Genomic DNA, 21,884 nt, shown 5'->3' with positions numbered 1-21,884 from the left:
ATAGTTCTCCAACTAATATCCATTGATTGTTACAACCTAATTTAAGAGAAAATTGTATACCAAATATGTAGATAATATAAAGGGTTTGAGACAAAAGTTTAAGGAGAAAATAACTCAAGAAAATGCAATAGATATTACTCTTATTTTCACGGTATTCACTGTGACGCTCTACCAAATAGAAAGATGCATAAAATGCAAAGAGGACTAACTGTAAGCATCCTTTCATGGGAATTTTTAGGTTTCCTACAGCTTCATTTTATTGAAGTAAGAGGGAATTTTTTCAAGTATTTATGGAAACAAAGTATACATTTCCATGTGCAAAGGATCAAGGATTGTAACACTAGAAGCCTAGTGTTTATGGATATGTGTGTATTGACAAAACATCACAGTGTTTACAAAGCAAAACAGAGGTATCTGATATACTAAGAAGTGAGTATGTACCCCAACTATTTTAATATTTTCCTTTGTTAAATGGAAAAATAAGAAAACTTGGCAAAACTGCCAACTTCATCTTCTTGTTTAGAGCATACATTCATAGGAGGATTTTCAAGTTTCTTCATATATTCCAGGCACACTGCTGCTGAAGAGAAACTAAAAATCATTTATTCTTTTCTTCCTGTTAATGTTGTCTCTTTTTGACCACATACATTAATTTAATATCTTCTGTCTCTTGATCTCTTGGAAAGGGTGTCAATAAATTAATTTATTTCAGTGGCCAGAGAACTTGGACTTAGTTAAGCCCCAAGAATTTTCATTCTGCTTAAATATTCTGAATGCATTTCTCTCTTAAATGTGTTAGATATTTGCCTTTAAAACATACATTCCACACAGAATTTAATGTTTTATTGATAACTCAGCTTAAATTTTTATAGCATTCCATCAAAATAGTGATGACATAAAGGTGTGCTGATGAAGGCAAGGCTTTGATACCATGTGTTTCCCAGAAACTGATGTCTATCTTGAGGGGAGTTTCTGGTCAATGTTTAGAATGTTGTCGTCGCCTTTCTAATAACCATTTGTTTGTATTAATCTTAGTTGTCTTTGTTACACCTTTGTATTCCTCCAGATTTCTTTTCCTGTCTTTCTGTCTTTCTTATGTTTTGTTTCCAGCTAGTATATTTGAAAAACTACATAATCATCATTGTTAAAATTGTGGAATTGTATTTCTAGAATTCAGAGTATGTGGGCTCTGGTGTAATTAAAGTGCTTGAGTTCAATATGTAAGCAGATTTATAATATTCATTGTTCTAATTTATAGTATAAAAATACTTGCAAAGAACTGGGCATGTTGGTGCACACCTGTAATCCCAGCAGCTCCGGAGACTGAGGAAGGAAGATCACAAGTTCAAAGCTAGCCTCAGCAAAAGTGAGGTGCTAAGCGACTTAGAGAGACCCTGTCTCTAAAGAAAATACAAAATAGGGCTGAGGATGTGGTTCCGTGGTCAAGTGCCCCTGCTTTCAATCCCTGGTACCCTCCCTGCTGCAAAAAAAAAAAAAAAAAAAAAATAATAATAATAATAATAATAATAATAATAATAAATAAAATAAAAATACTTGGAAAAAGAAATCAGCTTTAATAGTAACCTTGAGAAGGTTATATATTTTCAGTACACTCTGGTGATGTCCACTTTGTTATTTCAAAGATTTTTTTTTTTTGTCTTTTTCCTTATTTTCTGTAATGGACTTAAGGTAACATCTCATAATGGAATTTGAAGTTGAGTAATAAGTATACTGCAACCAATTTAGTTAGGTTTGTTATGAAAATTAAAACAATAAAAGAAAATATCTGGTTATTTTCATTTGTTTGTTTACATGAGATAGAATAATTCTGTTCCCTGAGACATGAAAATTAGTGACAATGAGGCAATTTATATTCTCTGTAAACTAATTGTTGGAGCTATTTTAAAAGTACAGAATCCATCAATGGTAGGAAACTAGCAGACAAGAACAAAATAACTTAAAATACTTTAAGTAAGAATTTGTTCATGCAATTTTTAATCAATTGCTCCTAAAGCCTCTATTAGAATTTATGTTTATAAAACTTTCTATATTCAAAATACTTCTGTTCATTATCTCAGGTTCCAAGTTTGAAATATCTCCCTACACTTACAGTTTCACAGTATGAATGGACTTAAAAGATATTTAGGAAATTTTGGTTTCTGCATTCCTAACTAGCTTTCCCATGATTTTAGAGCAGTGTTTCATAAACTTCATTGTGCCTAAGAATCCTTAAGGAACCTGTTAAAAATATATATTGATGGGATTTTTCTCTAGAGAGTCTGTTTCAGTAGGCTTCTTAGGACTTAGAAATGTGCATTTTAAGCAAGTACCATTGTACCAAAAAATAAATAAATAAATAAACAAGTGCTCCATGTGAACTAACATCTTTACCTAATGGGTTTAAAGTTATTGATAAGTAAATGTGCTCATGGTAATCAATTATTATTTAGTACACTAGCCTCTATTCCACTATCAAATCCATATCCACTGCTTATAAAGGATCCAGAAATCATTGCACATATTTTATTCAAAGAAGTTATAAGAAGTTATAAGTACAATATTTAAGATAATGAAGCAAATATTTGGAGGAGTTGACTTCCAGGAAAAAGATAAAGCTTTCCAATGATATGAAATAATGGGATGTGCAAGACCTATCAGATATCTTAAATCCAGATTATATATAAAAACCTATTCTTTATACTGTTGCTTGTTCTTCTGCTTTGAGTATATGAATTATCTTTTTTGGTCATAAACTAAATCATGGATGTCCCTTTTTTCCCCCTTCCATTTATATTCAAATCCTTTCTCAACCACAGAGCAACCATCTAAACCTGAAATTATAAGCAAAGCACCATTTCTGGAAACAGAGCAGCTTAAAAAGGTAAGAACTTGTTTTTGATTAACTGCTTTTTACTTAGTCTAATGTTGAGTGCATTTTCCTGGCCTCAGATGCCACAACAAACAAGATGGCATTCGCTCACATGGAGTAAACAGTGTTGCAGGTGCCATTCAGAAAGTACGCAGAAGGTGCAGTGGGAACCCTATGATCACTGTGCCTATGGCCATGATGATATGAAGGATGGTGTGGTCATTTCTGAAGGGAGAAGTTCTTGTTATTTGAATGAACTGAATGTTTAATACAGCCAATGAAAGATGAGTAGATTTTCTCCAGGGTAAAGATAGCAAGTGCTTTCCAACAATATGGAGTAATGTGATATGAAAGAGAATGACATGTAATGACATTTTGAGAAACATCAACTTTTGGTATTTCTGAAACCTTGGTTTCTAAGAAGTCAAGAGAGTATGGAAAGAGATAAAGAGAAGCTGAATCATGAGAAGTCTTATACACTACATAGGGAGTTGGACTATTATATTGACAAATTAAGCCATTGAAAGTTTGAAATAAAAATGTGAGAAGATCAGATTTTAACAATCACATTAGCAAACAAAGAGTAGCAGTACTGAAGTGGGGGAAAGCATAAACTGAGTAATGCTCTCATTTTGACCAGCTAAAGTACCTAAACTTTCTTTTGTGTGTGTATGTATGTGTGTGAAAACATGTTCTTTGGATCATATTAAATTTTAATACACAATGTTATTTGATAAACACTTAACATTAGTCCAAAATATAAGTAGAATGAAACTGGAGAAGCAGCCAAGTCTTGATACCAACTGTTTCTTTCATGTGAAGATCCAGAAGTCTGATAATAGTCAATGTTACTGGAGTTATATCATGCTACTCAGTTACGGTTTGAGCTGAATATGTCAAAATAAATTTGCCAATGCCTTTAAGTGATTGTGATTTTATCATTAGTGGCAGGATCTATTGCACATTTAAAAATGGGTAAGGCTATATTTTTAATATAACAAAACATTGTTTTTATAAAAGAGAGCATGTATTCAGTCAGTCAATGTCAGAAGATAAATGAGTCAAGACACTCTGCGTTTCCTAAATATTCTAGGGCTTCCAAATTGACAGGCCCTCATTGAAACAAAGAAATGTTATTTCCCTTTTATTTTTCAGTTGGGTGACTGCATTTCAAAAGACAGCTACCCAGATGGCAACATCACATGGTACAGAAATGGAAAAGTGCTATCACCCCTTGAAGGAGGTGAGTATGAGGTGGGCAATACATTCAAAAGACCTGTTTTGATTTTCTCTTGCCTAGGCATTTTCTAGACTGTCTAGGATCTAAATATGCTGTCCTCTTATTATATAGAACTCTATGCTTTGTTAGTTTAAGTATCCAGTAAATCATTACATGATTTTTAAAATATCATCTTAGCCCTTATGCAGTAGAATTAAGAGCAGAGAAAATTATTTCTGTACATGGCATGTTCTAGAAGTTAATTAAAGCAAGTGGGAGATAGGATTCCAGGATACTATTTTTATCTATGTCTTTTGAGTCATGGTTCTGAAAAGGTATCCTACCTTATGGTATGTCAATTTTATCTCCTGTTAAATACAATTAAAAGAACAATTAAAACACTCAAAGGTATTATGATATTTAATTAAGGATTGTTTTTTTTACAATAAAGGTTGTATCATTACTTCTTCATTCTTTATTTTCTCCAGCGGTGGTCATAATTTTTAAAAAGGAGATGGATCCAGTTACTCAGTTATATACCATGACTTCATCTTTGGAATATAAGACAAGCAAGGCTGATGTACAAATGCCATTCACCTGCTCTGTGACATATTATGGACCAAATGGCCAGAAAACAATCCATTCTGAACAGGCAGTCTTTGATATTTATTGTAAGTAACTCAATGAATAATTTTATAACTGTAATATATTAGAAATAATATTCAAATACTAATAATCTCTTTGAAATTCCAATCTAATTTGTCTTTGGATTCTGCTTCCAACCTCCATTCTGAAGCCATGGCATCCAAGTAATCTCTTTCTCTTTGATAGAGAGAATAAATGCTTACCCATCTTAAAATATAGTTCACTTTACACTGTTCTTATGAGCATCTCCTGTATTCTTCCTGGTATTAAGTTCCTTAATGATAAGATCTCTAGCTTGGGTAAGTCCTTCTGGTAGGCCACATATCTAGTACAGCCATGTATTTTGTAGGAACTCAAAAAATCTTATTACCATTTACTGAATGAATGACAGACAAATATTGACTTATGACCAACTAGCTTTCTGAGTGGGGGATTGCTATTTTAATAAAGATTTATTTTAATAATTAGGTCTGTCTATTACCTAATTTAGATAGGATGCTATATTCCAAGATATTTTGGATAACTAAGTCATAAATTTGAAACATAGAATATTAAAATAAAAAGAAATTTTCATGTTCTACTGTTCCAATTCCATTATTTTATTTAACAGTAATATGAAGTACAGAAATGTCCTGTAAATTAGCTATAGAGACTGGAATAGAATCTTTTTCTCCCCTACTGGGCTCTCTTTTGAATGACAGATGCAAAGATAATCTAATGATTTAGAGCAAAGATGTTGGTGTTCCAGTCCCCGTGTTATCAATTACTGTACATTTCTAGAACAGTAGCTTAATTACCATAAATTTCAGTTTTCATAGCGTGAAATGGGAAAAATATAACATCTACTCATAATGTTGTTATGGAGATTAAGAGATATCACAAGTCTAAAATAGCATAATGCATCACACATGAAATGCTCTGTAAGCATTATTGTGATGATTACTATGTAGTATCACTACATAAACAATGTAGACCTGGAGATTTTGAGGGGAAATGCAATAAAGAGTTTCATTATTATCTAAAGTGAACAAAAAATAGTTGTACCCTTATGTATTCTAGAATAACCTAGCACTTCCACATATATTCTGAAGGATAGGTAGAAATACGGGCTGAAACTTTTGAACAGTTTTACTTCACTTACATTTCTGTTGGGTTCTCTGAGGCACAGAATCTTAACATAGAAACAAAACTGAATTTCAAGACTTGTCCTAATGTTAAAAGGTTGTTTTGCCTTAAACTTGGTAGATGATTTCCAACTTGATTTAAAAACAGGAAATTTGAATATTCTATTATTTATAGCATATTTAAAATCAATCTGTTTTTTCTATAAATAAAGGCTATTCATAAATAAACCCTCTTGATATAAATGCAGAGGTACAAGATAGGAGAGAATGTCAAGATGAGTAATAAGAATAGGGAAATTGGCTTAAGAAGAGGAATGAATGTGAGTCCCAGGCAGGCAGTTAGGTGCCCAGTGAAATCCTTGGATGCTTAAGAAGGAAATGATTTTACCCTGCTGGCTGTGAACAGTGCAAGTGGCATGGCTTTTGAGAAAACCCTGTATGAAATGGTGGGCTTCATAGTGAAGACACAAAGGGGCTTCAAATATAGTCCTGACATTTGAGGAGTTTACTATTCCAGTAGAGAATTAAGACACCTACATTAGAAGGAAATTGTTAGTGTAAGGTTGCAGGTGGTGAATGTCACAGGAAGTCACAGAAGAGTCCTAAAAGCTCAGGTATCCAAGGACAGATGATCTCAAACTCTCACATGCATCAGAAGAATCCTATGGACTTGTTAGAACACAGATCGCTGGATCTCATTCTCAAGTTTCTGACCCAGTAAAGAAGGGAAATGCTTCATACTTTGAATTTACAACAAATTTCTTAATGACTAATGCTGCTGATCTGAGGACCACACTTGGAGAACCACTGCTCCAGGAAGGCTACAGAGAATAGAAAGCTAAATGAGAAATTATACTCAAGAAAAAGAATTCTAATGAATTTAACTTGAGAATTCTTGAAAAAAAATGCACCAGTCCACTTATCCCATACTCTAGACAATCGCTAATAAAATTGCAGAGCATCTAACTCTTTAATCTCCATGTTTACCTGATTTCTGCTATGGGTACTGCCTAAGTTTATGCCACCATTCTTCATTGCCTATGTTTCTGCAATGATTTCCAAAATAGTATTCTTCTTGTCTGCCTATTTTTCTATGCTCAGCCTAAACAAACTACTCCAAGCTGATGCCAGAAACATCTTTCTGAAACATAAAATGGAATAGAGTTACTGCCATGATTAAAAATCTTCCATGACTCCCCAGAGCTCCCAGATTAATCTTTACACTCCGAATTTCAATATGTCTTGAGTCCCCAATATATCTCAGCCTTCATTGCTGCACTGTATACTGTACCCCACTGTGGACCATTCTGTTTTCTAGATTCCTCCAGTAGAGTACTGTTTACATGCCTATCTATGTGCCGCTCTTGTCTTGCTTTTGTCTTTTAGCACCGACTTATTTTTCAAAACCTGGTTCCAGGGTGAATTGCTCCTGTAAACTTCCCAATACTACTTGTCTAGCACCAACAGTGATCCAGTGCTCACATCATATGCAGTTTTAATGTTGTCATAATATTAATTGTTAAGTTTGGTGTTCTCATAGAGTGAATGATTATTAAGCGAGGGAAGATCTCATTTCAGTTTTATAATTCTACCACTTAGTGCTTATTTGAAATAGATACTAAGCAAATGAATTAATGATTGGACAGAGGGATGCATGCATAAAAAAAGCTGAGTAGACTCTTTCAGTTATATTGTAGGAGTTTACTTAAAGTAGTGAGATATGAGAATCTCTCATATCTCAGTTATATTGTAGGAGTTTACTTAAAGTAGTGAGATATGAGAATCTCACTTAAGCTACATACAAGCTAAATTGTGGATATCAAGATAAAATAATTTTTATTTCAGATCACTGTTATTCAAAATGTTACTTCTGGAAGCTGCTTCAGAGGAAATAGTTATGGAAGGACAGAGGAGAAAGGCTCAAGGTGACAGACCAAATGAAATTTGATGGCAGTATTTCAGGGCAGGTTAATTAGGGCGTAAACTAGGGAAGTGTTGGTGGGAATAGAAGAGGAGAATCAAATGCAAAATATGCTGTGAAGTATTAATCACTGAGACTTGGTGATTGAGTGGGTAAGAGAGGGCAAAGGAGGAAGTCAGAGTAACAGCAAGAATGATGACTTACTAATGGGCAGAGTAAAATTCAAAGTCAGGGGCAAAGGGAGAACAAGAGATCATTAATTTTGTTGTAGGCATGTGAGTGGCCATCCAGAAAGTGACTGTTAAAATCCAAATGTGTTGTGACAGACTTCTGATCAGAGTTCAGTTTTCAACTCTTTAAATGCAGAACAGAACCTACTGAAAAGGGAAGGCAGAAGAGCAAGTTAGACTGATTGTGATCCCTAGCTGTTCTAGAGTCAGTGTTGATCTGAGATGCACCACAGTGATGTGCTGCCAGCCAAACCTGAGTGCTAGTCAGTTAAGCGCCATGTCTAAGAGTGAGTGGGACCCAGAAATGCAGTTCAGTGGGAAGCAAAAAGCAAACTTTACTCACTTTGCAGCTTCACTGGGAAATGCTGATTGGAGAACTACGTTAAGCAAATCCAGAAAAAAAAATAGATAAAAATAAAAACAAAAAGCATCCATCATTGTGCAGCCTCAGAATATTCTGGCTAAATATTCAGAGATGCCTGAACATAGAGAAATGACAAAGAAGCAGTGCATAATCATGCTTCTAAGAATTCCTCTGCAAGTTAATTGTAGACGGGCGAATAAATGACTGCAAAAAATAGAACAAAAAGCCCACCAAACTATCATTTGCTCATTTCACTTTACTAGCTAATAACAAAATAGATCTTTGTAGAGATGTTATTTTTAATGGCACCAATTTGAAAATATAAGCATATGTCTCAATAAGTATTACTTCTTGTATGAAAGATTCTGTAAAATAAACCTTTGGATTATATGATTTCTAAATTAATTGTTCATTGCATATCCAATAGTATAACAAATGGATATGTAAGAAAGCAAGTCATTTATTATAGCCACCACTACCTTCTCTTATTTCATGTTTTCTAAATATGGTTCCATTGTATCCAGCCTTTAGTTTATTTAGCATTACACTGTTGAGCAGTAGTCTGTACTAAAGAATACTCTTTAGCCCTATTTTCTCCACAAAATGACCAGAATGGAATGAAAGTTACATCTTGGCTTCAATGAACAAGACAGAATTACAATGCACTTATAGTCCTGTTGATTGTGTTAAGTGTCTCTCTCAGTTCATAGGATTCATTGTTCTGAAAGCAGATCTGCTCTCCTGCATGCCAGAAATCTTGCTAGTGTTTAGCTCATGTCTCCTTTTATTTAGTACAAGGTATTATTATGTAATATGAATGCAGTGGGACCTGATAGCTTCAGTGACTTTGCTAGCTGATTTAGTCTTTCCAAACTATAAGATTCATATAACATAGTTAAATTTCCTTATAATGAAGTCATACCGTGAGGTTGTTCCTACTGGTCTTTTACACATAAAATAATTACAATCATTCCTACCTCAGTTAAGGACATTTTGCTAAGAAGAAATTGATTTTTATGTAATAGGGTCTCTTTGTAGTTTGCTCTAACTATGATTAGTGCTTGGTATAGCAAGTGACTATTAACTTCAATCCTTCTATAAAAAGATACATTTAAGTAATTACCATTACTAGCTTCTTGAGAAAATTGTGTATAATTTAGTCATTTACATTGTATGCACAGTAATTTGGTACTTGACAAAAATGGTTAACTTGTGCCTGTGGCTCTTGCAGATCCTACAGAGCAGGTGACAATACAAGTGTTGCCACCAAAAACTGCCATCAAAGAAGGGGACAACATCACTCTTAAGTGCATGGGAAATGGCAACCCTCCTCCTGAGGAGTTTTTATTTTACTTACCAGTAAGTGCCTAAGTATTACTTGAGCTTGACTGCTATCATTTTGTCCTGTTGTTTGGCCTCTAGCTAACATCCAGAATTGTATGCACTTAGATGGCTTAAGTGAGAAAGAATGCTATTTGGGGGCAGAAAAAAACACCACCTGTAGAATATCCTTTGAAAGCTTTTGTGGCACCTGACAGTGTTCTTGCCTTTGCTCAACTTTGAGAGATTTCAGAGACAAAGAGGTAAAAAAACAAAGCTGACCACAGGAAACCATAATTGCGGAAACTCAAGGTTTAATTGTTCGCATAAGTTATAAGAATATGTTCATTATAAGTAGATAACTATAAACAGAGATGATGACAGCAAATGGTCAGAAGTGGATTCTCTCTCTACCCATAGTGTGGCCCTGAGCATACCTCTGATCTCCTGAAGTAAGAATAGTTTTGTTGCATATTATATTCAGCTTGATAGAATTATGCTCTGAACTGTCTCTTCTTGTCATATATAATCTTAATTTTTCAGTTCCTAAATTCTTATCCATATCATAGCTGACAGAAATAATATGCATTGAGGATATTTTGGACAATTCCTCCAGAAGAAATAATTTGCTTGTGTTCTGGATGTTGCAGTGATAAAGAACCTAACTATGAAAGAGCTTTCTAGGGATTCTTTCCTCCTGTAGCTTCATGTTTGACATCACCTTTGCACAGGGACAAGCCATGTATAACTCAATACTACATTTCCTGCAAGGATGTCCTTATGAATCTATCCACTATATTATTAGGAGTATGCAAAAATATCATTCACCACATTACTGAAAAGACTAGCCTAAGTAATTCTTTATAAACTTAAATGTTGACAGAAAGCTTTGTTTTGCCTATTAAATTGACATGCTGCTTTTGTTTCATTTGCAAATTGAAATTTTAAACTAATTAGGTTTTCATTTTGGCTATCAGGAATGACAAAGCCATATTTATGTCTCAATTTTAGCAACAATATCTGCTGCTTATCTTTTTTGACATTGTTGTTAACATATACTCCTACTTCATCCGTATTTTTCCAATTCTTAATTTGTTATTATTTTCTTTTCTAGTTCTATTTTATTTTTCTCTGCCCCTTTTCTCTTTTTTTCCCTATTCCAATTCTTCTCGGTCCTTCCTTTCTTCCTATCTTTCCTTTTAATTTGAATATATGGAATATTTTCTTTTAAACTGTCCCAAATCTTTTTGTCTAATTAGGTAACACATAAATATAAAAATAAAATATTGGACATCTTTAAAAATTTGCTTTAAATCTCAAACATAAACCACACTGTCATAAAACAGATATCCTCAGTATAATACAAGTTAGCCTTCAAAATTCCTTGAAACATAAATATTATTTCTCTAGAAATTAGATGTTGGTAGCACAAGCTTTACTTTTTTTTTTTTTTTTTTTTTTTTTGGCCATTCAAAGAAACACATTCCCATTTTCTTCCCTTTCTGATAAAATGCCATCTTCATCAAGAAATACAACTGTTCTCATTGTAGCCACCACATGTATGTAATCATCTGACATTTTGCTTCTATCTACAGGGACAACTGGAAGGAATAAGAAGCTCAAATACTTACACATTGACAGACGTGAGGCGCAATGCAACAGGAGACTACAGATGCTCCCTGATGGACAAAAAAAGCATGACGGCTTCCACAGCCATCACAGTCCACTGTAAGTCGCCTTCTCCGGTACAGCGTTATTTCAGAGGCACCTGGTAGTTTAACATGGCTGTCTTTTCTAATAAATTGACTCTATCTTTTTCATAAATACCGTGTTTGGACAGAATGGTAAAGATCATCAGAATAAACTTGACTGTGGTCAGGTTGGCACTATAGCTTTGAAACCTTGCCTGGATTTGCTACAACTTTTGCCCATGGTAAAACTAAATGTCTTCAGTTCGTTGTATCAATAAAAAATATTCATATGGATCTTAAGGAAATAACTCATTATAATATATATATATATTTAGGTCTTCATTTTCTTTTATAGTGCTGAGGGTCTATCCCAGGGACTCATGAGTGCTAGGCAAGCACTCTACCACAGACTTACCCTCCCAAACTCTATTTAGACATTCTTCAGGTTCACAAGGTTTGCAGTTGTCTCACGAAAATGTAGATTAAGTATCTTCTTTTCTTATTACAGAATAATATTAACACCCAAATCCAGGAAAAACAAAGTTACTATAGACTGAGCAATTGGAATAGGAAGTGGAGATGACTAAAAGCCATTTGTTGGTTGAATAAGTAAATTTCTGGAATCAGAACCTCTTCAAAATCACCTTGAACATAAATTTATTATTAGCTTTTAATCCACTTTTGCCCTACAGATATTACAAAAGTTATTTTTGGCCCCCATGGCAGTGATGGGGGGAAAAAAGATACATAAAAACCAGACTTGTAATTGAGTTCTTTATTTTGTAATTCCTAAGAGTCCCTATTATTGATGTACATGATGTATCATGGAATTAGTAAACTTATTCATTCATACTACCCACTACTAAGACTAGAGTTCAGAGTATTTTGAGCAAGCTTCAGTCTTCTTGTTCATATAGGCCAAACTTTCCAATAAGTTGTTTGCACCCAACAGTGCCAAGGTTTCCTCTAGACATGGTGATCCACTGAATCCCTTTCATCATGAGGCATTTCTGTGTTTCAAAATTAGAAGAGACTTTACAAATTGTCCTGAACACTTGGTTCTAAACCTCTTACTCTACCAATAATAATGCTTGGAAAACATGTAGTAGAGGAGCTAAATCTTTGGGGGGAGGTAAGAGGGGTACTTTGGGGAATAAAGCCAGCAGATGCTTGCTTTTGATTGTCTGATGTTAGAAGCGCACTCCAGGGAGCCCTGTGCAAACAGTGCACTGCTAAGAAATGTTCACAGCTGAGCCACTCCTGTTTATTCCACACTCCCAGTTGCACAGGATTAAGTTGTTTGCCATCAGGGGATAGTTTGGGAAAAAGCAGTGACCTCTTAGTAGAACAATAGAGCTACTTTTTCTCTGAGGGCCAGTCAGTCATGGGACCATTTATCTAGGCCTGTTTCAAGAAAAAGAAAAAAAAAAAAAAGTAAAGCAAGAGAATGTCCCCAACAAATTGAACTGCCTGTGAAATAGCTCTCTGACATTCTTGTTCATGTTTTGAGCATACCAGTGCCTTCAAGATGGCACATTGTGCTTTTGTTTAAGAGATGCTAGGTATATATGACCCTAAAAGGAGAGGGCTCATATTTATATCACTTGTAGGTCAGGCAGGGAGGAATGGAAAACTGACTGACAAGGCAGAAGACTCAGTGGCAGCAACAAGGTGCCTTGATGATTGGCTGATAGCAAGGAAAAAAAAAAAAAAGCTAACAGATTTCAATGCATTTAACTGGATTTAAATGTATTTCCGTTTTGACAGGCAGACTATAGTGTTGGAGTTTAAGGCCTGTAATTCACTCTAAAAACTAGAAAAAGGTATTATAAGTCAATCAAAATTTTACTCTGTTATCTGAATGCTACCTAAAACTATATTTGCCCATTTATCTTTGTTTGTTTGTTTTACAAAAACAGGATTTGTTTCCCTTTCATAGATGACTAAAGGGAATGCCGGTAGAGAAGCACAATCTCTACATGCACAGGTTTGCAGAACAGACCTCTCATTAAGACTCTCAGTGTACAGATTCCTGACTGCTGCTGAAACAGCTGCTGCTACTCTGCCAATTCATGCACACAGAGATTCCTCATCAGAACTTTCAAAATCCATCTTTATCCTCTAAAATCTTTTATCTTCTCATTGGCAAGTTAACTATCCAACTAACAAAAGCTCTTAAGTCACAGAGAGTAAAAATTTCACTTTATAATTCACTCAAATATTCTGAAAAAACGCCACTTTTTATGTGATGGTTCTTTTTTTTACTATGAACCATCATTTTTTAATATGTATTAGACTGAGAAACTCTGTTTCTGCCCTTCATTCATTCAACACTAGTGTTTGAGAGCCTACTATGTGGCAGACACTGTGGATGTATCTGAGAAAAAACAAATCCTGGCCAATCTCCTCATGATGCTTGCAGTCTAACTGGAGAGGTGAACATTTAAGATGCAGACAGTCAACAAAACATGTAAAACCATGAAGCAACATAAAGTGCAACAGCAAACCCCTATACCACAGAATAAAGCCCCCAATTCAGTAAGGCAAGCACAGTACTCAGTCTGGCCTCAACTAATTGTCCGTATTTACCTTCTGTGAGTTCTCATAGTCCAGCAGTCATACGGGATCATTCACTATTGTGGAATCTGCCAAGTTCTCTCGCCTCTTTGCTTTTGTTTATGTGGCAAAAGTTGTTCCTACATTTCCACCTATCAGCCACCCACCTTTACAACCACAGGAGCAAGATACAAAAATGAAGGCCTCCTACGAAGGCTCTCTTACTTCTTTGAAACCTAGTTTGGCTTTATTCTTTATACTCCCATAAGTCTTTGTTTTTACCTCTCTTTGTAGCCCTGCCTTTAATCTTTCAACAAATATTTACTGAGCTTCTAATGGTAATAGGTTTGCAACTAGGCACTGACTTCACAGGCTATGTATCTCAGTTGGTTGAGTGCATATCGCCTAATCAATGAGTGCATAACCTAATTAATTTGTACTCAGTACTCATCTCTGTATCCCCCATTAGTGCTTGGAGCACAGTAGCTCTACAATAAGTGTTTGTTCAATTGAATTGGATTTTCCTCATATGGATCATACTGTGACAGTGAGATTTTTGTAAAAATTATTTCCTATGAAAACTTATATCCTTAGATGTAATTCTTCTCTGTTTCTAAAAAATTCTGTTGGCAGTGTACCTAACAATAGATCTTATTTAAAAGTTCACTACATGAGAAATGGAGTAGCATTTTAAAAAAATATCTAACTATTTGTCAATTCTCTCTGCAGAAATGCATAAACTATCTCATGGTTTTTCAATTTATCACCTGCTGTCTAAACATACTTGATTTTCCAACGTTATGCTTTGCCAACTTTTTTTTTAACAATACTTATCAAGTCATCATCTTTCTTTATTTTCTTCCAGAAGCAATTAAATAATTTTTTTTCTTAAGGTGATAGAGCCTAGGGGTATATTTATATGCACTCAAAACATCAATTATGTTAACTGCAAATAAATGCATAGTCAATTAGATTAACCATTCATTTGTCCAAACTGGTCTCAAAGCTGGCTTGAAAATCTAGGATGAAAAAATAGTTATTTTAGTCACATATGTCAGTCACATATGTCTGAGTTTTCAAGTCAATTAGGGTTTTTTTTTTTTGTCTTTTGTCTTTTCTTCTCTGAAATATTTCAACTACTTGCTCTTTTGGAGTTTGCATTTCAAGCAGATTCTCTGCTTCACAGATTTGGATTTATCCTTAAACCCAAGTGGGGAAGTGACCAAGCAGCTTGGTGATGCCCTGCCGGTGTCCTGCACAATATCTGCTAGTAGGAATGCAACTGTGGTTTGGATGAAAGTAAGTCATAGTATTTTTGTTCTATCCTGCTCTTTTGAACTGATTTGCTTTTAGGTTATTTATTTTTTATTCAATGTTATATCCAAAAATGCATATTTATGATTAATATCTTTATACACTCACATATTCGCTCACTTTATCTCATACAAATTGAAACACTATACAATTTTAGAGGTACTTAACAATAGTGTGGCTCTGAAACTTAGTTTGGGCATTACTTGATGTGAGTATTTAGATGAGGATGTGCGTGCATGCTTGTCTACACACAAACATATACAGTTAAGAACAATTTACAGAATGTTTGAATCCACATTATACTTACATGATGCTTATAAAATCCCTGTGGAGTATATAGTTCACTTGTTATTTTCCCCAAGTTACCTGTAGAGAAATTGGCATGAAAGAAATCAGAAAGCCCATGAGCAAGTAGACTCAAGTTCAGTCCTTCTTCAGAGTATTACTGTGCTCTGGTCACACACTTTCTGCCTCCCTGATGATTGGAACTGCCCTTATGTTTCTGAAAGTAGGGTCTGCTGGATTAGGAGCTCCTCAAAGTTAGGGGTCCTTTTCATCCCTGGGCTGTCAGAGAACACCCAGAACATTCTAGGAGCTTAGTATTTCCTGAGTGATTGCTTATATTCATGCAATTGTCATGGAGGACCATGACTTCAGGGACCCAGTCATCGGTATGTTTTTAGAAACAGAAAATAGGATTCATAATTAGTCATTTGACACAAGGAAATGGTTGTAATAATGATCCCTCCACTTAAATCCTTGGCTAGAATATCCAAACCCCCAGCACAATGTGTTACCACAGCACGGCATATAACAAGAGCACCCCACCCACTGATGTCCTGAGGAAATGCACACTCCATTTGACACAGGCATTGAAAAGAATTGACTTTATCAAAACCTGTAGACAAATTTATTGGTGAAGTTTCTTCTTGGTGAAAATATCAGTTATTTTGTATTGCTTTACTATTTGTGTTTTGATTGTTTTTAATGCTAGATTCTCCGTTTCCTGTTTCGCTCTCCTTTAGTCACAGCCTCATCACTCAGGTCATTAGTCTGTCACTCTATAGTATGGACGTCAACATGAGATATTTGTAGTAGTCAATGGTCATAAAGCTTGACAGGTTTTAAACAATAATCAATGATGTCATGAACACCCACCGCATGTTTCACTTCAGTACTAGAGAAATGAAAAGTTTGCTATATCAAAAGTAGCTTCTTGGAGCTGTGGCTGTAGCTCAATGGTAGAGCGCTTGCCTTGCATGTATGAGGCACTGGGTTCGATCCTCAGCACCACATATAAATAAATAAATAATTTTTTTTTTTTTTAAAGTAGCTTCTACTTCACCTGCACTCACTGTTGTCAACTAATACTAATGTTAGGAATAGCACTAACACTAATATCAGTATTGCTGATAAATATTCCCGGGGCCATAGTTAGTGATAGCAAGTAGAAAAAAAAATCCACATGTACAAAGGACTGTGTTTAATTCTACACTTAGGAGTATTTCAATTCCTGGCAAAAATAGGATTACTTTTGTATGTCAGGTGATTTTTTAAACTGAATGTTATATTTTCTTTTTCATAAAGTTTGAGTGGTAATTCTTTTTTGAGGGTTTCCTTTTATTTTTTAAATCTTTTATTAGTGCATTATAGTTATACATACTAGTTAGATTTATTTTGACATAATCATTCATGCATGCAATTTAACTTACTCCATTACATCCCTGGTGCCTGCTATGTCCTGCCCCTGTTCCCTTCCCCTAGTCTGCTAGTCCCCTCTACTGGTCTTTTTTCTGTTTGTTTGTTTCTAATGGTGTTTTAGAGATACACAGAAGGGTAGAATCCACTGTGATTTATTTATACGTATACATAGATTAATTTCATCAAATTCTTTCTGCATCTCTTTCCCTTTCCCCTCCCTCATCCCTCTGTCCAGTATCCTTCTACTCCACTGATGTTCCCTCTGTCCTTAAAATTTCCTTCTTCCCCTTTTTCTTTTACTTTGTTCTAGTTTCCTCATATTAGAAAAAACACTTGACCCTTAATCTCCTGAGTCTGACTTATTTCACTTGTCATGTTCTCCAGCTCCATCCATTTACCAGCCAATGCCATAATTTCATTCTTCTTTATGGCAGAGTAAAACTGCATTGTGTATGTATACCACATTTTCTTAATCCATTCATCTATTGACAGGCACCTGGGCTGGTTCTATAACTTGGCTGTTGTGAGGTGCACTGTTACAAACATTGATTTGTCCGTATCACTAATTATTAAAGCTTTCTTGTAAAAAGCATTCTTATTCTAATTGCTGTGGCTCTATAATGGATCCACTATGTTGATAACTATATCAGATAAGGTAATTTTCAGGCCTGTATACTCATCATTGTTTAGGTATCACAAATCTGAATGTCTGGCAGTTCTACTACGATGAGTAGGGACTGTCAATTGGGGACTTTCTTTAATGTGAACATATTGCATTATTTCTATACTTAAGTCCTCAAAACAATTTAATATAGTAAGAATATAACCTCACTTCACAAATAAAGGAAACTGAGTCTCATCAGCTTATAAACTTGTTCCAAATTATCAATTCCATAAAAGAGAAGTCTGAAATATAACTCAGGCATGTCTGACTCCAAAACTACAATGAAAAAAAGAAAACTCTTTAAAGGCATCCGAGAAAATTTTTTAAATGCTTATGTTTTCATTAGACCCAGAAAAATGTTTTAGGTTTAAGTAGTATATGATAAATACATTTAAGCTTATAATTGTGCCTGTGAAGTAATTTACTTTTCATTTAATCAGGATAACATCAGGCTTCGTTCAAGCCCATCATTTTCTAGTCTTCATTATCAGGATGCTGGAAACTATGTCTGTGAAACTGCTCTGCAAGAGGTTGAAGGCCTGAAGAAACGAGAGTCACTGACACTCATTGTAGAAGGTAGTGAAATAACTGGGCACCAAATTGTTCTTTGAGAATCTTGTTGCCTGGTCTTCTGTATGATCTTAGTTCATTGTCATATTTTAATTGTAATGATATTTTAGGAAAACCTCAAATCAAAATGACAAAGAAAACAGATCCCAGTGGACTATCTAAAACAATAATCTGCCACGTGGAAGGTTTTCCAAAGCCAGCTATACAGTGGACAATTACGGGCAGCGGAAGCGTCATAAACCAAGCAAGTATTTGTCTTCTTGTTATATTCTGCACTTGGTCCAAAGTGGGGTTTTATTTAGGCAACTAAAATGCAAGCTAGTTTGTTACTGCATGCAATTTGCAGTGTCCTCTCAGAGAAGACTCTTGCTAAATTCTTAATCTTCCCAAAGGAAGAACATGGCTGAAAGAGAAATTTTAAATCCCAAGGCCATGGAGAATGGAGAAACCATTATTTTGAGATCAGTGTCTGTTTTTAAACAGACTCCATGGTCTTTAATTCCCAAACGGGGTTGATTAAAACATTAAGGTACACACTTTTATGCCTAATAAACTTATACACTTGAGTATAAGCAGCAGCTATTACTTTGCTTAGTTATGCATGTTAAAAGATAATTTTTCTTAAAACTGGGCCCAGTGTGGGAGTGGGGTGTGGTGAACACCGTAAATGGTTATGAACACATAGTCTGATTTGCCTGTTACAGGTTAAGGCCAGAATGAAGCAAGCAGCAAAGAGTGTCTCAGCAGTGTTCTTCTAGCCAAAAGAGGACATAAGCCAAACAATGTCTATACTCCATGTAGGACATTTTAGTAATTTTAAAGGGCTAAGAACTTATAAACACTACCATTTTCTGAGAGAGAAGAAGAGAGAGAGATAGAAAGAGAAATGAATATCTGGCCTGTAACTCTATACTCAGAACTGTAATCCCACTAACTTGCCAGTGTCCGTGGGTTATGTCCGTGACATACTTGTTAATTCCATGTTTTGTGACGGTTTTCATGCCTCTTCATCTCAGTAGAAGCAGTTAAAGACTCTTCAGGAATACCCCAGAGTACCATTTTATTATTTCAATCTTCTTTCCTGCCTTCTTCCTAGCTTTGGACCCAGTTGAAATTGGGAAAGACATATAAATCAAAAAGCTTCAAATTAAATTTCAGTTAGAATCTCTGTTTCCTTTGTCCTGGGAAGTTGGGTCTTTGGTTTACTCCATGTAATATAATTTTGCAGAGCAAAGTGGATCTTGACTTTCACCCATGGGTGATGCATGTATATTTGCATGAGTTTGGATATAGAAAACCCCCAAAGAAGTGGTGGCACTTGAAGAAAGTGATTTCTGATTTGATTAGGTATAACAGACACACACAAGTAAGAGACCCTGCCAGAGGAAAGCAAAGAGGCAAAGCCAAAGGAAATGCAGTTTTCTTCATTCAGAATAAAGACCTGACTCACCAGAATTGCTGACGATGTACAGATTAAATCCAAAAAATGAAATGCTAAAAAAAAAAGAAAAGAAATTTCTCTTTTCTACTTTCTTCTTTTTGCTCTCTAGTTCAATTAAGTGATAAGTGCAGCAGAAAAGAACCTTTAGGTACTGGTTATGCAGGCATAGAAAATAGAAAAACAAGCACACAATAAATATCTGACAAACAAAAGAATATAAAGATTGAAAAGGCCATCCTGGAAATGAACAAATATATTTTGAAGACATTAAAGTAGGAAAAACAGTGAGAAAGTCCTATGAAAAATCCTAGAGGAAAGTGGAAAAATAGCAGGTAAACTTACTATGAGAATAAAAATAATAATGCCATTCTTCATTGCCAGGGAGAAAGATTGATCCTGGCCCACTAGGTGATGTGTTATTTTTCTTGTTCCAGATTATCCATCAATAATCTTTTATCTTTTTTCCTCCTCAAACACATGATGAATCTACCTCCTTTCACCTAGGAGATATCTCTGCCTCTCCTCTGCCCCCCAGGATATAGAAGGTAGCCCACTCTTGTTCTCAAGACACTTACCTTGTAGTTAAGAAAAAAAGCAAAGAGAGAGCCAAGTACCACATGATACAAATAAAATAACTATGGAAAAAGACCAAGTGTGTATGTATTTGCTTCAGTCATGTTGTACTGAGGAGTCCAATCCCGAGATGAGCTTGAAGGGATCTTTCCTTACATTTGAGGAAGTTAAATACCATGTTCACCATCATTTACACCTCATGACAATCAGAAGTCCTGAAAAAGAATTCACCCTCTGTATTTATCACAGGAAAATTGGGGGAAAACAAATGCTTTTATTCACCTATGAGCAAATAATATATCTATATGCATTTAATATAATGGTTCAAGATAAGGGAATTAACATCTATTGTGAAGAAGAGTATCAAATTCATGAACAGTTCAATTAGAATATTTATCGAAGAAAACTTGTGATTAGATAATAACCATGTTAATTATTTTGAAGCACATACCATCATGCCAAAATGCTGACTAAAATTGAGCCTCTTTGGAAAGAGTTAGATTGATTTAATCATTTGAATTCATAATAGAAACAGAACTCTCTCACTATCGTTTTACTAATTGGTTTTCTACCTGCTGCCACTACAGGCCTGACTGGTCTTACCTGTGATCTTACACCTTGAACACCAGACTACACTACAGTGTACCACACCTGTCCCCTATCATTGACTAGTACTATGTCCCAGGCTTTTAAACTATATTTTCATGTAACCCATCTTCCTTCTTCTTTTTCCAGACAGAGGAGTCTCCTTATATCAATGGCAGGTATTATAGTAAAATTATCATTTCCCCTGAAGAGAATGTTACATTAACTTGCACAGCAGAAAACCAGCTGGAGAGAACAGTAAACTCCTTGAATGTCTCTGCTAGTGAGTATTTCATTTCTGGCATTAAAAAAGTAAGAAAATTTGAAGTTATTCTCCATTAGTTTAAATCCTCCAGTTCCATCTTCCTGTACTGCATCATGGTAAGTTTTATTTATTTATTTTGCATTTGGTGTCATCACCATGAGGTTATTTTTTCTTTTTTTTTCTGGTTTTCATTCTTGTTTTAACAGTTAAATCATTTCATGTTTTATGGATCAGAGGTCTTATCCTACACAGGAAGAATCCCCAAGAGAAACAGACAATAAAAAATAAATTACTCTTCTTAATGTACATTTTATATTCAGAGTATAGACAATTTAATGATTACCTTAAAATATTTTTATAATAGTTTAAATTTGGTAAATTTCAAATTTATTTTATTCTTTATTAATTGACATTCCAAATCTTTGTAGAATTTATCCCAACTTTATTTAAACCAAAATGTCACAAACTTAAAGTCAAGCTAATTGGTAGCAAAACCAATATTCTAATTCATAAAATCTAGTTTCAAAAATTGCTCCTTTTTCATATCATTGCCAAAATCAGATAAAGACAATTTTCTCTGAGAAAAAAAAATTTCTCTGTCAATGCTGAAATCAGGGTAACACATAAATACCAATAGCAGCTTCTTTTGAAAATAAATGTAATTTAATGTGAAGTTAGTTACCATCCTCAGTTCTGTTATTATTCTCATTGTTATGTCAGCCTTAAATCAGGATCAGCCTAGAGTGAGGCTTGGTTTTGAACAGGACATTAACTGTTCTGCCAAACTCTTACACTTTCGCAGATGAATCTTGCCTGTGGCATAAGTAGGTGA

General features: G+C 34.8%; 1 protein-coding gene across 2 annotated transcripts in view; it reads left to right on the top strand.

The window, feature by feature from the left end:
- The window catches only part of Alcam (activated leukocyte cell adhesion molecule), a 192,941-nt gene that overhangs the window by 151,290 nt on the left and 19,767 nt on the right, over positions 1–21,884 (top strand). For both annotated transcript variants that reach the window (XM_027943260.3, XM_027943259.3), the window contains exons 4-12: positions 2,817–2,881; positions 4,025–4,112; positions 4,577–4,759; positions 9,604–9,731; positions 11,288–11,420; positions 15,126–15,238; positions 18,059–18,194; positions 18,299–18,432; positions 20,938–21,070. In XM_027943260.3, the coding sequence (XP_027799061.1) occupies positions 2,817–2,881; positions 4,025–4,112; positions 4,577–4,759; positions 9,604–9,731; positions 11,288–11,420; positions 15,126–15,238; positions 18,059–18,194; positions 18,299–18,432; positions 20,938–21,070 (1,113 nt within the window). The remainder of the gene's footprint in view (positions 1–2,816; positions 2,882–4,024; positions 4,113–4,576; positions 4,760–9,603; positions 9,732–11,287; positions 11,421–15,125; positions 15,239–18,058; positions 18,195–18,298; positions 18,433–20,937; positions 21,071–21,884) is intronic.

This window comes from Marmota flaviventris, chromosome 8 (assembly GCF_047511675.1).
Source record: "Marmota flaviventris isolate mMarFla1 chromosome 8, mMarFla1.hap1, whole genome shotgun sequence".
Lineage (NCBI taxonomy): Eukaryota > Metazoa > Chordata > Mammalia > Rodentia > Sciuridae > Marmota > Marmota flaviventris.
The sequence above is the reverse complement of the archived record's forward strand: the minus strand, read 5'-3'. Positions and strand labels throughout refer to the sequence as shown.